A 14,597-nucleotide genomic window follows, 5' to 3' on the forward strand; every position below is an offset into this window, starting at 1 on the left:
TTTTTGGTGATTAATAAAGAAAAAACGAAAACTGAGCGAGCAATATAAAGATAGTTTAAGCTTTTGTCACTCTCATCGACAAAAACTTCGAAGTAAAATTGGTATATTGAACATTATCCGAATAGAGACTATAGATTGTGCAGTCTCTGATATAGGCACTGATCAGACCACCGAGGGGGGGGGGGGGGGCAGGAATGTGTCCCTGATCATAATATTCAAATTCCATACCTTCTCGAGAATGTGTGATAATGGCCAATTTTGTAGCAAAAATATGCTATAAGATTTACATCATATTTAGAAATAGGGAACCGGGGATCATTTTTATTACAGCTTCCTGAATATATCACCCAATGAGTACTCGTTTTTGCTCAAATGATTTCCACGAAGTTGAGCACCAAGTTGTGAGGACGTGGACATTTTTTATCGTTCTATTAATTAGAACTCAATAGGATTCCAAAACAAATGAATTCCAAGCAAATGGATTCCAAACCAAATGGATTCGAAAGCAAATAAAAAAGTCTTAACCCAATTTTAGCAGAGAAATAGTGGTTCCTCAGTACGCATTGAGGAGGAACCTTGTGCACATACAGGAAAGGAGCCTTGTCATTAGTCAGTCGCTTAAAAGGACTGCAAAAAACCATAAAACGAACAAAATTTTAACATTCACGAAGATTTAATATTAAAAAAATACTCAAGTCTTCAAACCGTTAGATTTTGATTGAAACCATTGAACAAGTAAGTAACATGAAAGCAAGTATTGACATAGTTGATGAAACGGTTACAGTCAAAACCATAAACAATTCGAGGAAATGAATATTTTGGCATTACGTTTAGTTACTTATCCACATTGTTTTTGAGGATGCAGAAGGCAAACGTCTGAGTTTGAATGGAATTAGTTAGTTCAGCTTTAGCGATCTTAAAAATGAGTTTACTGTCGTAGTTTTTAGTCCTATTGATTAAAAGCTCTGATATTTCTAACATTCTTTATGCATAAAAACTTCTAAAACATTGAAAAATTTGCAGGTCAAGCACGTTGAATATGTTATATGTAATAGCGGGCTCTTGAAGCTTGAAGTGCAGAAACTTTTCGGGTCCAGTATAAAATGGTTGTGTAGAGCTATAGTCCTGTCTTACAAATGGGTTAGGCTGTAGTCCAGCAAAAAAACTTGGGTCGAGCTAAAGTCAAGCATGTCTTTTCATACTGTTTAATTCGAGCATGGTGCTTGCATACCACTTTTAGGTCGAGCTTTTATGCTCTTTTTATAAGTCGAGGCCTTGAAGGTGGGAGTTAAAATCACCAAATGATTTCTGATTATTTTAAAAGGAATAAGGAATGCTCTTTAAGGTAGTGCAATGTGTTTTCAGATGACTAAGCATGCTCAAGTTGAAACAGATTAAATGAACATTATATCATTGTTCTTTTCAGGTTAATTGCTTTAAATTTATAACGGAGAAGTGAGCAAGCTCTTGAATTATTTGCATTAAATTATTGTACACAAATATTTTCGAGCGCAGTTGCACTTTATGGAAACTCCGCTGTGACAGACAAGTGCGGGAAAACTTCAGTTAATCAGGGATAAGTTTATATAATATTTTTTGAAATTCTATTTAATTCAGACTTTTTAATTCGGATGAGTGATAGTCTCTTTTATGGTGATAGTTTGCACTGTTCGGGAAATAAATATTTGAGACACATTCGAGTAGCATAATAAAGGAAAAGTGATTTTTCGAAACTAATTTTGGGTTCTGAGTTTGCAATTCAGGGAAGTTCGCCTCCAATGACTCGTCTGCCAGCCGAGGGAACTCTCAACACCTCGGCAGTTACCACTTTGTTGTTGAGATTGTTGGCGTTGTTGTTGCTTGAAAGTCCTGCTGCTCCTGGTTGTTGCGGCGCTTTCTTAGGTTTCATGAACGTCTTTCTAAAATATCTCAATTTATTAAACAGATGATGTTGAATTGTGAAAATAAGTTACTTAACCGCTTGTGGGGGGAGGAACTATATACTCAAATGGATTTTTTTGTTCAGTCAATTTTGGCCGATCGATATTCATCGTAGAGAGTTGAGACTGGTATCATTAGAAAGCCCGTCCAGCTTAGAATACCGAATTAAAAAGATGTTTTTGATTTTCGTTTTTGATTTTCAATAAGACATTTTTGATTTTCGTTTTTTACAGGGAGTTATCGAGGTTTAAAATTTTGGGAAAAGTAGAGTAAATTCCGTTGTTTTTATTCACGTTTTCCAAAATTTTTGATCAAATTTCCGTCAATTTTGCTAAAATCTTTTTAATATTTTTAAATACAATGTAATTCGTTTTACGTTTAACCATAAAGAAGACTCGCCAATTTGTTTCATCCAAGTTTTTTATTAATATTTTATTAAATTTTTCGAATGTGAGACTTTTTTAAATCAAAAATCGCTTCAAACACGCTTTTGTATCCTATTTCTTTTAAATTTGCAGGAAGTCGAGACCTGGCATCTGCTGCCACAAACTTTGAGAACTCCAAAAAAGGATAGCTGTAAATTCGCTTCTTATAGGAGTTTTCTGGAAATAAATTTTTGCTGTTTTTTCGAAAAATAAATCTAAGTTACACAAAATTCTTAACTTATTCGTGGCTTATTGAAATATTTCATTTGCTAATTGATCAACTTTGCAAACAAATGGAACAAACAATTGTTCTTGTTAGACGCACAGAAAAATCAGGGCTAGATTAGGACTCATCTCGGATTCTTACAATCAATAATTATTCGGATTATATTAGGGCGCGGTCTTTTTCAAAACGTTTTCCCAATTTTAACTTTTGTTCTGTTGATTACTGTCGAGAGTGATTTCAAATCACGGCCAAGTCAATGGCAGATACTATTTACAACAAGATAAGTTTATATGAAAATAAAGTTTGTTTCCAGAGAAAAGCTCATAGTTTTTATGGCTTTCACAATGTATTTTCGTAAACTTTAAATAATTTCTTTTGCGTTGCATTCATTTAACACACGTTTTGCAGCCTGATGACTACGTCTTGTTAACGTAAAAGATTCAATTGAGTTCTAAAAGAGCTACCAGTGAGCCCATGCAAGGCCTTCAGTTGTTTGCTAATGCCTTTTATGACTTTAGAGGTTTTGAAATTTGTCATTCGTTAAAATCGTATTGCTGTACACATGTACTTTAGTATCAATATCTTCAGGGTAAAACTTATTCCAAGTAAAGAAAAAATATTCTTTATAATGGTTTAGCATTTAATCAATTGGTTTCGGTTTTCTTACTTCGAAATTTCGAAAAAGTTTTTTTGAATTTTTGAATAATTTCCTGCAGTTGAGGTTGTTATTATTTGTTACTTTTTCAAGTAATCATATCAGAGATAGCTTGAATTAGCATTGCAAGAATGGGCAGAATAGACCTTTTGAATGATTTCCGTTAATAGCTAATAGTTAACTAACGACTGCGAAGCCCTTATCTCACGAAACTTGTTGGTTTTTTGTCTTTGCCTGTAATTGTGGTTCTTTTTGTTGTCGTACGGCATATTCCTCTCAATCAAACATCCTATTTGCTTCTACTGATGTTTAATTGAATCTTTTTGCTCACTTTGGACCAAGGCTAACGGTTTTGACGACTTCCAATTAACTTTTTTTTAAAGAAAATAATTTCGTATTTCCCAATATTTGCATATTTTCCTGTTTTTGGGGTTTTTATTTGTTCTCGTTTCAACTTATCTTAATAAAGATAGCTCCAATTGGCATGGGAAGAATGCGCAAAGGAATCTTTTTAAAAATTTCATGAATAGTCTATGTTGTTAACGGCTGCGAATCCGTGCTCTCCCAAAATTTAAAGTATTTTTTGTTTTTGCCTCTAATTGTCGTTCTTTTTGTTTCCATTCGGCATATTCATGACAATCAAGGATCTTGATTGTTTTGACGGAAGTTTAATTGAATCTAATTCCTGGTTTCAGTTTTTAGCTAACGGTTTTTAAGATTTTCAATCAATTTTTTTCAAAAAAAGTAATTTTTGTTGTTCCCGTTTTTGATCTCTTTGTCGTGACCAAGTAACTAAATCTTATTATTGACACGGCTCATCAATCTTCGCTTGCTTTAAACAATATGTATGTTTGACTGATGCCTGTCATACATCATAAATTAGTTCAGTGCAGTAAATTTATACGATGTACTTAATTTATTTTAGCGTACTTATTCCTGAAGTGCATGTGTATAAGTCAATGTTATTTCACATGCTAGTCTGTTATTCCCATCTCCCATAGCGGGAAATTATTGTTCATGTTTGTTATGACTTCTGTAATACCAGTTGCCTTAATACTCACTCTTTTAGTTTTGCACTTCGCGAACAGTTGCCCAATTTAACTTATTCTTCATTAACTGTCTTTACTAATCAAGTAAAGTAGACTAATAATTACCAAGCGATTCGCTAAGCGGATTCATTTAGAAATTGTGTAAAGCGCACTCGCCGCGCAAGTTAGGATATAAAACATAATCGTCACTCTCGACTCAAGATTAAGTACGCAATCTCATATGCGTACGACATGGCGCAGTCAGCAACTCAGAAGCGGACCCCACTTGGCATTGAGCCATTTTGGGATAAACCTAGTGCAGACCCTCCGTTGAAATGGGAAAAGTGGCAGATGCAGGCCAAGTTAGCTCTTCTTGCGAAGGAAAATATTACACTAGACACTTTATTGGAACCAAAACCCGAAACAGTACAACTACCTTTTGAACCTATCTATGAGGATACGATAACAGAATCATCGGCACAATCGGAGAGGGAAAGATTGGCGAGGAAAGCTCAATCAAAAATGAACTGGGAGAATCGGTGTCAGAAACAACTGGAGATAGGAGTAATGTGTGGAGATAAACCGTGGGCACAGGCCGATCGAAAGACTCTGTCAATGCTATATCTCAGTTTGGGCACCGAAGGACGTCGAATTGTTTGTAGCCGAAACCCACACCTCAAGATGGACATTCTAACAAAAGCAGAACTTTGGACAATCATGGAATCAGCATTTATTCGTCAGCGCAATATCACATTTGCTATGTACGTACTTCTCACTACAAAACAGACAAGAGGAGAGTCTATCGAACATTTCTTTGGAAAATTGAAAGAACTTTCTGAAAATTGTGAACTCGGGAGTCAAGAAGATACTCTTATCAGAGATTTATTTATTGCGAATATGTTAGATCCGGAAATCCAACGGGAATTGTTGCGAGAAACTCTAGAACCAGCTCAAGCATTACGTTTGCCATAAATATGGAATTAGGTCAAAGAAATCAACTACAAATTACAAACTCGCAATCTGCTCCGCAGGTTAATGCAGTAATTCCTCAACGACCTTTTCGACCACCGAGTCAACGGCCGACTACATCTAGTTTTACTCGACCACCAAATCAACTCTGCAGAAACTGTGGTTTAACTTGGTCAGCAAATCATAAAGTCAAGTGTATTGCGAGAGGCAAGACTTGCAATAACTGTGGTCTACAAAATCATTTTTCGCGAGTGTGCAGAAAACCGAAGTCATCATCAAATAAACCCATCCGATCTAATGTTAACTCTGTTGAAGAAACTTCAACTGACCAAACGGTAAATGCCATACAAAGTATGAATTATAAACCGCAATGCGAATCAGATTAGGATAGCTCAGATGATAATATGGTCGCCAGCATTGCAAGTAACGCAATACATATTGAACCAAAGAACACCATCTTGCAAATTGGTAATACCCAAGTTGGACTTCTCATTGATTCAGGCAGTGTATGCAGTATTTTACCCGAGTCTCTTGCTTCGGAAATAGTGGAAAATTCTCCCCTTGCTCGATGGTTGATGATAGCGCCTCCCCAGGAACTCAAAACATTTTCAAACGAACCCATAAACGTGACGGGTATGATACAGGCACCAATTGCGAGCAATGGATGGCGATTTGAAGAAGCTGAATTTGTGGTAGTCCGTGACGGGCTAAAACCACTAATTGGTAGAGACCTATTTGACGCTCTCGGAATCTCAGTAACTCAAATCCCAAAATATGAAGGTAGTATGGTCAACACTATCACATCCCAATGTCCATTTAAAACACGTATTGCAAAACAATTTCCTCAACTTATTACAAGTATTGGTCGCTCAAAAATACACATTGTTAAATCTAAATTCCATCGAAATTTTCAACCAAAACATCAAAAGGGTAGAAGAGTACCATTAATTTACAAGAACGAGTAAATAATGAAATTAAAAAACTTCTTGAAGACGGACACATAGAAAAATTGAATAACTGTTCTGATCAATATTTTTCACCTATTGTAATCACAGTTAAACGAGATCAAACAATAAAGTTAGCATTGGATTCCAAAACTCTTAATAAAGCAATACACAAGAATAAATATCAGATGCCAAATATTGAAACTTTCATGGATTCCATATCACAAATAATAACAAACTACAAAACAGAACCAGCGGATAAAATATACTTCTCTACTATAGATCTTAAATATGCATACAGCTAACTAAATCTACACCCTGAAACTGCTAAACACTGTAAAATTTCAATATTGTAAGTGGTGACATGACAGGCACATATCGTTTCAAAACGGGATTTTATGGTCTTACAGACATGCCAGTTTCAGAAGGCAAGTGATTACACTTTGATTGGCCTTAAAAATACATTTTGTTTTCTAGACGACATCTTAATTGTAAGTAAAGGTTCTGAAGATGATCACTTCCAACTTGTATTAGATTGTCTTAAAAAATTGGACGCAGATAATCTCCGAATTAACCTTCCTAAATGCCATTTTGCGAAGCAAAAAATTTCCTGGTTAAGATATAATATAACTCAATCTGGGATATCACCACTCGAATCTAAAACATCCTCTATTATGTCATTACAACCACCTAATACACTTTAAAAATTACGCTCATTTCTCGGTTCGGTCCACTATATTAGTAAATTTATTCCCAATTTAGCTCAACTCTACCATCCTTTAAGACCTCTACTTCGTAAGTCAACTAAATACATTTGGAGTGACGCTCATACTCTACATTTTAATGCCAAAAAAACTCACATAGCAAATCATACAGAAAACATTCACTATAAACCTCAACTCGAAACACGAATCAAATGTGATGCTTCTCGCTCCGGATTGGGAGCAGCACTAGAACAACTAACAGTTGATGGTTGGAAGCCGATCTCTTTTGCATCAAGATTTTTAAATAGTAGTGAAGAACGTTATAGTATTAACGAATTGGAACTTCTTGGGGTAGTATGGTCCATAGAATATTTTAAAAATTATTTGTATGGTAAAGAGTTCACTATTATCACTGATCACCGCGCATTACTTTCTATTTTAAAAGAACATCGATCAAATAAAAGTTACAATAGTAGAATATCACGATGGGTTGATCGTCTTTTGCCTTATCAATTCCCAATAGAGCATCTGCCCGGCGCGAAGAAGGGACTAGTTGATTACATCTCTCGAAATCCATATCAACCAGCAAAAAGTGTTTCAAAATATGATGAGGAATTTTTAGTCGCAACATTATCAAGCATACACTCTGATGCTCAATTACTTCAACAAAAACACAACCTTTTAGCTCATTCACTTAATAAATTATATATTGATATTGATGGTGAAAATAAAAATTCCACCACTAATACTGAACAAGTTTTAAATATAGATTATGTCAAACCAAATCCTCAAACAAAAGTTAACGAATTGTTCGCCCCGCGAAACAATAGTTTAAAATTATTCTCAAAACAAACTTCTAACTTTGACATAAAGTCCGCCCAGCGTGTACGCTTAACAAATGTTAGTTCAAATCTCGCGGCGCCAAAATACAACTCTAATGTAACCTCCCTTAGATTCAATAATCAGTATAGTAAACACGCCTCGCGCGTACACTTAACTCATAATATTAAATCACTCGCGGATCAAAAGTATAACTCGATTTTTAATCCCACTAATAGTATTAATGTACTAGTGCACATGATCAGCGAGTACATTCAACTCAAAATGAATCAGTATTCGCACATAAATATCCTACTTCAAAAGTAAACACTTCCAAATTAATTAATACCAATTCTGATCTCGCATCGCGAGTACGCTTTTCATTTAACAAATTAACACCCGCAAGGCGTAATACTTTATTAAATACTCAAAAGACTAAATTGCATTCTTCAGATGCCTCTTTTGCAAAGCAAGTTACTAAATACCAAATTCATTCTAAATTTGCGTCACGTAGTCTACCATTTACAATTAAACCTTTACAAATTGAGTCTCAAATGCTTGTAGAAACAGGAAAAGCGTCACTCGCTTACCAAAATACTCCTAAATTTGCTTCAATAAGTTATTCTCACTTGTCAATCAATAATCAGTCTCAAATTTCTACCTTCTTTAGTAAGCCACACTCAAATACTTTAAATAACTCACGTGCTCAATTAACAAACAACAAACAAGTGCTTTTTGCCCAAACTCAACCTGAAATTCAGTTGTCTTCCTCTTTGTCAATCAATTTAATTGAAAAAACTCAACTCTCATCAACAATGAGTCAACAAGCTTCATCTCTAAAGGGAAAATCCATCTCATCCCGAACAACAGGAGCTTCGCCCCGCGTATCATTTACGGATAATGCAACAACAAGCACGCCACGCAGATCATCATCTCATTCAAATCTAAGCACCCCACTCACGGATAGCCCCCAAGTAGTGTCCTTTGAGAAAGTGGTGGGCAAGGTGTTCAACAAAGGGCTAATCGCATCCCTAACAAGCAAGGATGCAGTTCTGAAGGAGGTTCGGGACTGCATAATCAGGGGAGATGAAGAACGATTAAAGGCCCTCAACCCGTATCTCCATAGCTATTGGCGGGACCTCCATGTGACTGGCGGATCTGTTACGAGAAGGTAGCCATACCGAACGCGCTCAAAGATGCACTCATTGAAGATTTGCATGCGAGTCACCCAGGTAGCTGGGGGATAGTATGTATGGCTCAGCACTGCTGGTGGCCATACATTAATCGTGATTGGCTCGTCAAAGCAATAGAGTGCAAATCTTGCACTGCTATCGGTAAAAATTTAAAATCTGTTATTCCCGCAAAACAATTTAAAGCACATACACCATGTATAGTTCCGAACCAAGAAATACAAATAGATTTTGCAGGACCCATTAATAACGAAAAAGAACATGAAATATACATTTTAACATGTATTGATAGATTTTCAAAATATCCTTCAGCAGAATTAGTTGATAATGCAAATGCATCGAATGTAATAAAATTTTTTGATAATTATATACAAATTCATGGAGTCCCTCGTTCCTTAAGAATAGACCAAGCTCGTTGTCTTGTAGGTAACCAAGTAAAAAATTTTTGTATGAAAAAAATATCACATTAATACCAGCTCCGGCGAATGACCATCGTGCAATAGGACTAGTTGAAAGACTTATTGGTACTATTAAACAACGCTTAGCATGTATAAAAGAAGCAAATAAAGAATTAAATTCATTCACCATTAAAGCAGCATTAAAATCAATTATATACCAGCTTCGCATATGTAAACATAAAACAACTAAGCTTTCGCCATTCGAATCTCACTTTGAGCGCAAAGCCAATACAACGCTTAGTAATATAAGTACTCCAAAGTCATTATTTAGATGAATCATTATTTAGATGAAGAAACAGTAACTCCTAATGAATTGTTGCCGGAGGACCACTGGAGACACAGCCGTAGCGACGATGAAATCGAGCGCAACATGTGCAAAGCAACAAAGGACGCTACCACACGTGAACATCTAGCAACAGACAATGAATCCCGTTTCCTTCGCACCACAAAAGCGCATCGTCCACTACCTCTAAAAGAACACGCCGTACAGTTGAACATTGCTCGGAAGAAACATCTCCATAAAAGATCCAAGAAAAATCTTGATGGTTTGTATGAGGTGTTGGCTCCAGGATCGGTGGTACAAAAGACCGATCAATACACTTCTGTGATTCGCGCACCGGGGAAAATGGAAGTAACAGTGCGCAATAGTGATATTGCCAAATTTGGTACTCGGGAAGAACGGAAAACAAAATTAACCGAATATATTAACCGTTGAGGACCCCGCACGCATGAGAAGACAACTGAGGCTAAGATACTTAGCCACATAAAAGAGTCCACGCGCATACAAAAGGGAGACCGAAAAATGAAGCATCGCAAGCGAGAAACTGGAAGCGGTGTCTCATCAAATAAATCAAACATTGCTCGCGCAATGCGAGTACGTATGCCCAAAATTGCGGAAAATTTCGCTCCCCAAGTATTACCCGAAATTCACGAGGCTGCTCCCGAACAGCAAATCATAAATGGAGAAGTATTAATCGCACCGCCTCCTACAAATAACCAACCATTAATCTTATCATCTACATCGGCTCCAGCAATAGCTTTACCACAAATACCGACAAGAGCAACAAAACGGACTAAAAAAAGTCCTAAATATTATGGATACGATAAAGAAGACTCGTCTGGCGAATCTACTAATTCGTGTCCCCCAAACTTTGCTCCACCCCGCAGGAAACAACGCGTAGGAGATATTGAATCGATACAACCTTCAGTTGTACAAACAATTGTAGAAACAGCAACGCGGGTTGAACCCTTAGAAAATGACTTCCCATCGCCTATCATAGGACAGGTATCACTAACTGATCCTCGTATACGACCAGCGGATCACAGTACATCAAATGAGCTCATAATTGATGAAGAAGACTTGTGAAAACTTTGAATAATTAAAAACTTGATACATTATTATTTATGACTAGCTATGATAACCAGTAAATATATTGTTGATACTATTTAACCGGTGAATAAGTATTAATATTATCCATATTGTTATTAAAATTTTATTTTACGCAATTTTAATTTTCATTGAAGCGGGAGAAATGTCATACATCATAAATTAATTCAGTGCAGTAAATTTATTATACGATGTACTTAATTTATTTTAGCGTACTTATTCCTGAAAGGCATGTGTATAAGTCAATGTTATTTCACATGCTAGTCTGTTATTCCCATCTCCCATAGCGGGAAAATATTGTTCATGTTTGTTATGACTTCTGTAATACCAGTTGCCTTAATACTCACTCTTTTAGTTTTGCACTTCGCGAACAGTTGCCCAATTTAATTTATTCTTCATTAATTGTCTTTACTAATCAAGTAAAGTAGACTAATAATTACCAAGCGATTCGCTAAGCGGATTCATTTAGAAATTGTGTAAAGCGCACTCGCCGCGCAAGTTAGGATATAAAACATAATCGTCATTCGCGACTCAAGATTAAGTACGCAATCTCATATGCGTACGACAATGGCTATAGAACTTAAAATATGTTTTAATGGGTTTCATGAGTTTTCGATACTGGTAATTATTTTCGGTTCTTTTTCCACAAAGACCCTGTACCTAGAAGACCCAGTTAAAATCAAAAGAGAGCGAAGCAAATCATTCAGCCCTTTTGCAAGTTTAAAATTTTAAGTGTTTTTCAAAGTTTTTTAAATGAAATAAGGGCTTCAAAAGTGTAACTTCAATAAATTGTTTGAATTTTTGAGTTTTTCCATATTTGCTGTTTTTGTTGTCCTATGAATCGATCTCAATAATAACAAGCATAACTGTTTTCCTGATTAGTAGCAAATTGATATGTTTCTGTTTTAGATTGAACGCTTTTGGTTTGTTTGAGTTTTTGAAATAACTTTTAAAAAAATCAGTGGATTGTTGAGCTTTGTCACTTTTAGCTTACTTCCTTCAATTTCGCAGATTGGTCTCTGTAACGACAGGGGACAGGTTGCATGCTCTTTCCAGTAAACCAAGATCCGAATTTTATAATACTTTTGTCTCAACTAATGGTTTCTTGACTTTGGTACTGTTAAAAATTACATTTTTATTAGATGAGTGATTTTTCGATATTTGCCATTCTGAGTTTTTGTTTCCTTCCCACATTATCACATTTTTGTGCGGGCCAATTGGCATTGAAAAGTGCAAAATTAACAATTTTTTGTTTTTCTCCGTGCTTAGCTTATGGTTTTAACGGTTGCTTCACCGCGTTCTTGTTAAATTCCTTTTTTACATCGTTTTTGCCGTTATTTTTGCAGTCGTCCGACATATTACGAAAAACGTCAAGTATCAATTGCTTCCCATGACGTATAAATCGACCTCCTTACTGAGGCGAGTAGATACGAAGCAGTTGCAATCAATTTTCATAAAGAGAAACGTAGTTTTGAACTTGGCACTTTCTCCTCTTCTTTGTCGGCCTGTTGTTATTATCTATGTTTTTAAATTTAGGTATTGAGTTTTAGTCGTAATTTATGTTTGCTATTATTTGTTTTTTTTTAGTCTTATCCAGTACTCTTATTGATGGCAAGTCGGATCGGCTCTCTAATCCAGCATTATTTTTTCACCTAATTGTTTGTTGAAATATATGTGATTTGTTGAACTTTTTCTTTCTATTCGCATTTATTAGACAAATCAAAATGTCGATGAGCGGGGTCGGATCATAGTGTGCAAACAAACATTACCGAGCCTCCTTGTTTTTATAAAATGTGACTCAAATTTTAAATTAGAAGTTACCGATGGTGTTATAAGTTCTATTGTCACTTATAAATTTAAACTGATTTAAAAATGCCTTTTACTTCGTAGGCGTGTAATAGCTTTAAGGTTCGTCGACAAAATGGCATAGACTAACAAAGCAGATATAGACCTTTATCAGCTTAATGACCGTTACAGCCCATATTTCCAAGCCTTTTCGTGGTTGCCATATCCAAGCCATATATAGACCCTAAGGTAACTTGACTGACATATACCCTTCCTTGATATTTCTGACAAGAGATGCACAAATAATGCAAAGATGTCAAGGCAGATTTTTGTATAGGATATAATAATGATACATGAAAATCTGGGCAAGAGCGCGTGAGATAACTTTTTAATGACCTGTGTGGGACCATATATATTCTTCTTGGATATCATTACGTGTGAATTTACCAACAAAATTAGGCCCTTTTTACCGCATCAATTCAACAAAATGTATCTCTATACGTGTAATAATTGTTCCAATTTTTTTTAAAATGGAGGAAAATATATTTGAGGCTGGTTTTTTTTCTTCAGTCAAATTTTCACTTTTTGACTGATGTCTATAGAATTTAAAAATATGTTTTCATGAGAGTTTCGTGTGTTTTCGACACTGGTCAATATTATGGTTCTTTTTGCTGTCTTTTCCACAAAGACCCTGTACCTAGAAGACCCAGTTAAAATCAAAAGAGAGCCAAGCAAATCATGCAATCCTTTTGCCAGTTTAATATTTTAAGTGTTTTTTAAAGTATTATAAATAAACTAATGGCTTCAACAGTGTGGCTTCGATAAATTGTTTGAATTTTTGAGTTTTTCCGTGTTTGCTGTTTTTGTCGTCCTATGATTCGGTATCAATAATAACATGCATAATTGGTTTCCTGATTAGTAGCAAATTGAAATATTTCTGTTTTTGATTGAACGCTTTTGGTTTGTTTGAGTTTTTGAAATAACTTCTTTTAAAAAAATCAGTGGATTGTTGAGCTTTGTCACTTTTATCCTACGTCCTTCAATTTTTCAGCTTGGTCTCTGTAACGATAGGTTGCATGCTCTTTCCAGTAAACCAAGATCCACACTTTATAATACTTTTGTCTCAACTAATGGTTTCTTGCCTTTGGTACTAAAATTACATTTTTACTAGAAGAGTGTGATTTTTCGATATTCACCATTGTTGCTTTATGTTTCTTTCCCGCATTATCACACTCTTGGGCTGGCCAATTGGCAGTGAAAAGTGCAAAATTAACAATTTTTTTAGTTTTCTGCATGCGTAGTCTATGGTTTTAACGGTTGCTGCACCGCGTTCTTGTTAAATTCCTTTATTTCGTTTTTGCCGCTATTTTTGCAGTAGTCTTACATATTAGGAAAAACGACAAGTATCATTTGCTTCCCATGACGTATAAATCAACCTTCCTAATGAGGCGAGTTGATACGAAGCAGTTTCAATCAGTTTTCAAAAAGAGAATTGTAGTTTTTAACTTGGCCCTCTTTGCTCTTCTTTGTCGGCCTGTCACCGGGCCGCATTATTGAGGGCTGTTTTATCTTATCCAATGAATAGCTAATAAAGTACAGGTTGTTTCTTTTTCATTTTGTTATTATGTGTCTTTTTAAAAATAGATATTAAGTTTTTAGTCGTAAATTATGTTTGCTATTTTTTTTTGTATGTCTTGTCCAGTACTCTCATTGTGGGCAAGTCTGATCGGCTCTCTAATCCAGCATTATTTTTTCACCTAATTGTTTGTTGAAGGATATGTGATTTTTTGAACTTTTTCTTTTTATTCCTCATTTGGTAGAAAATTAAATCAAAACGTCGATGAGCGGGGTTGGAACATAATGTTCAAACACACATTACCGAGCCTCCTTGTTTTTAGAAAGTGTCACTCAAATTTCAAATTAGAAGTTACCGATGGTGTTATAAATTCTATTGTCACTTTTAAATTAAAACTGATTTTAAAATGCCTTTTACTTCGTAGGCGTGTAATAGCTTTAAGGTTCGTCGACAAAATGGCATAGACTAACAAAGCAGATATAGACCTTTA

At 35.4% G+C, this 14,597-nt stretch overlaps 1 protein-coding gene across 2 annotated transcripts in view; it reads right to left on the minus strand.

Annotated features, from left to right (window-relative positions):
* Positions 1-1,439: 1,439 nt before the first annotated feature.
* Positions 1,440-14,597, minus strand: part of LOC142357385 (short transient receptor potential channel 5-like) — a 72,329-nt gene continuing 59,171 nt past the window's right edge. For both annotated transcript variants that reach the window (XM_075409112.1, XM_075409061.1), the window contains exon 16: positions 1,440-1,919. In XM_075409112.1, coding sequence (XP_075265227.1) covers positions 1,760-1,919 — 160 coding nt within the window. In that variant the 3' untranslated portion in view covers positions 1,440-1,759. The remainder of the gene's footprint in view (positions 1,920-14,597) is intronic.

This window comes from Convolutriloba macropyga, chromosome 1 (assembly GCF_964194025.1).
Source record: "Convolutriloba macropyga chromosome 1, txConMacr16.3, whole genome shotgun sequence".
NCBI classification, from domain to species: domain Eukaryota; kingdom Metazoa; phylum Xenacoelomorpha; order Acoela; family Convolutidae; genus Convolutriloba; species Convolutriloba macropyga.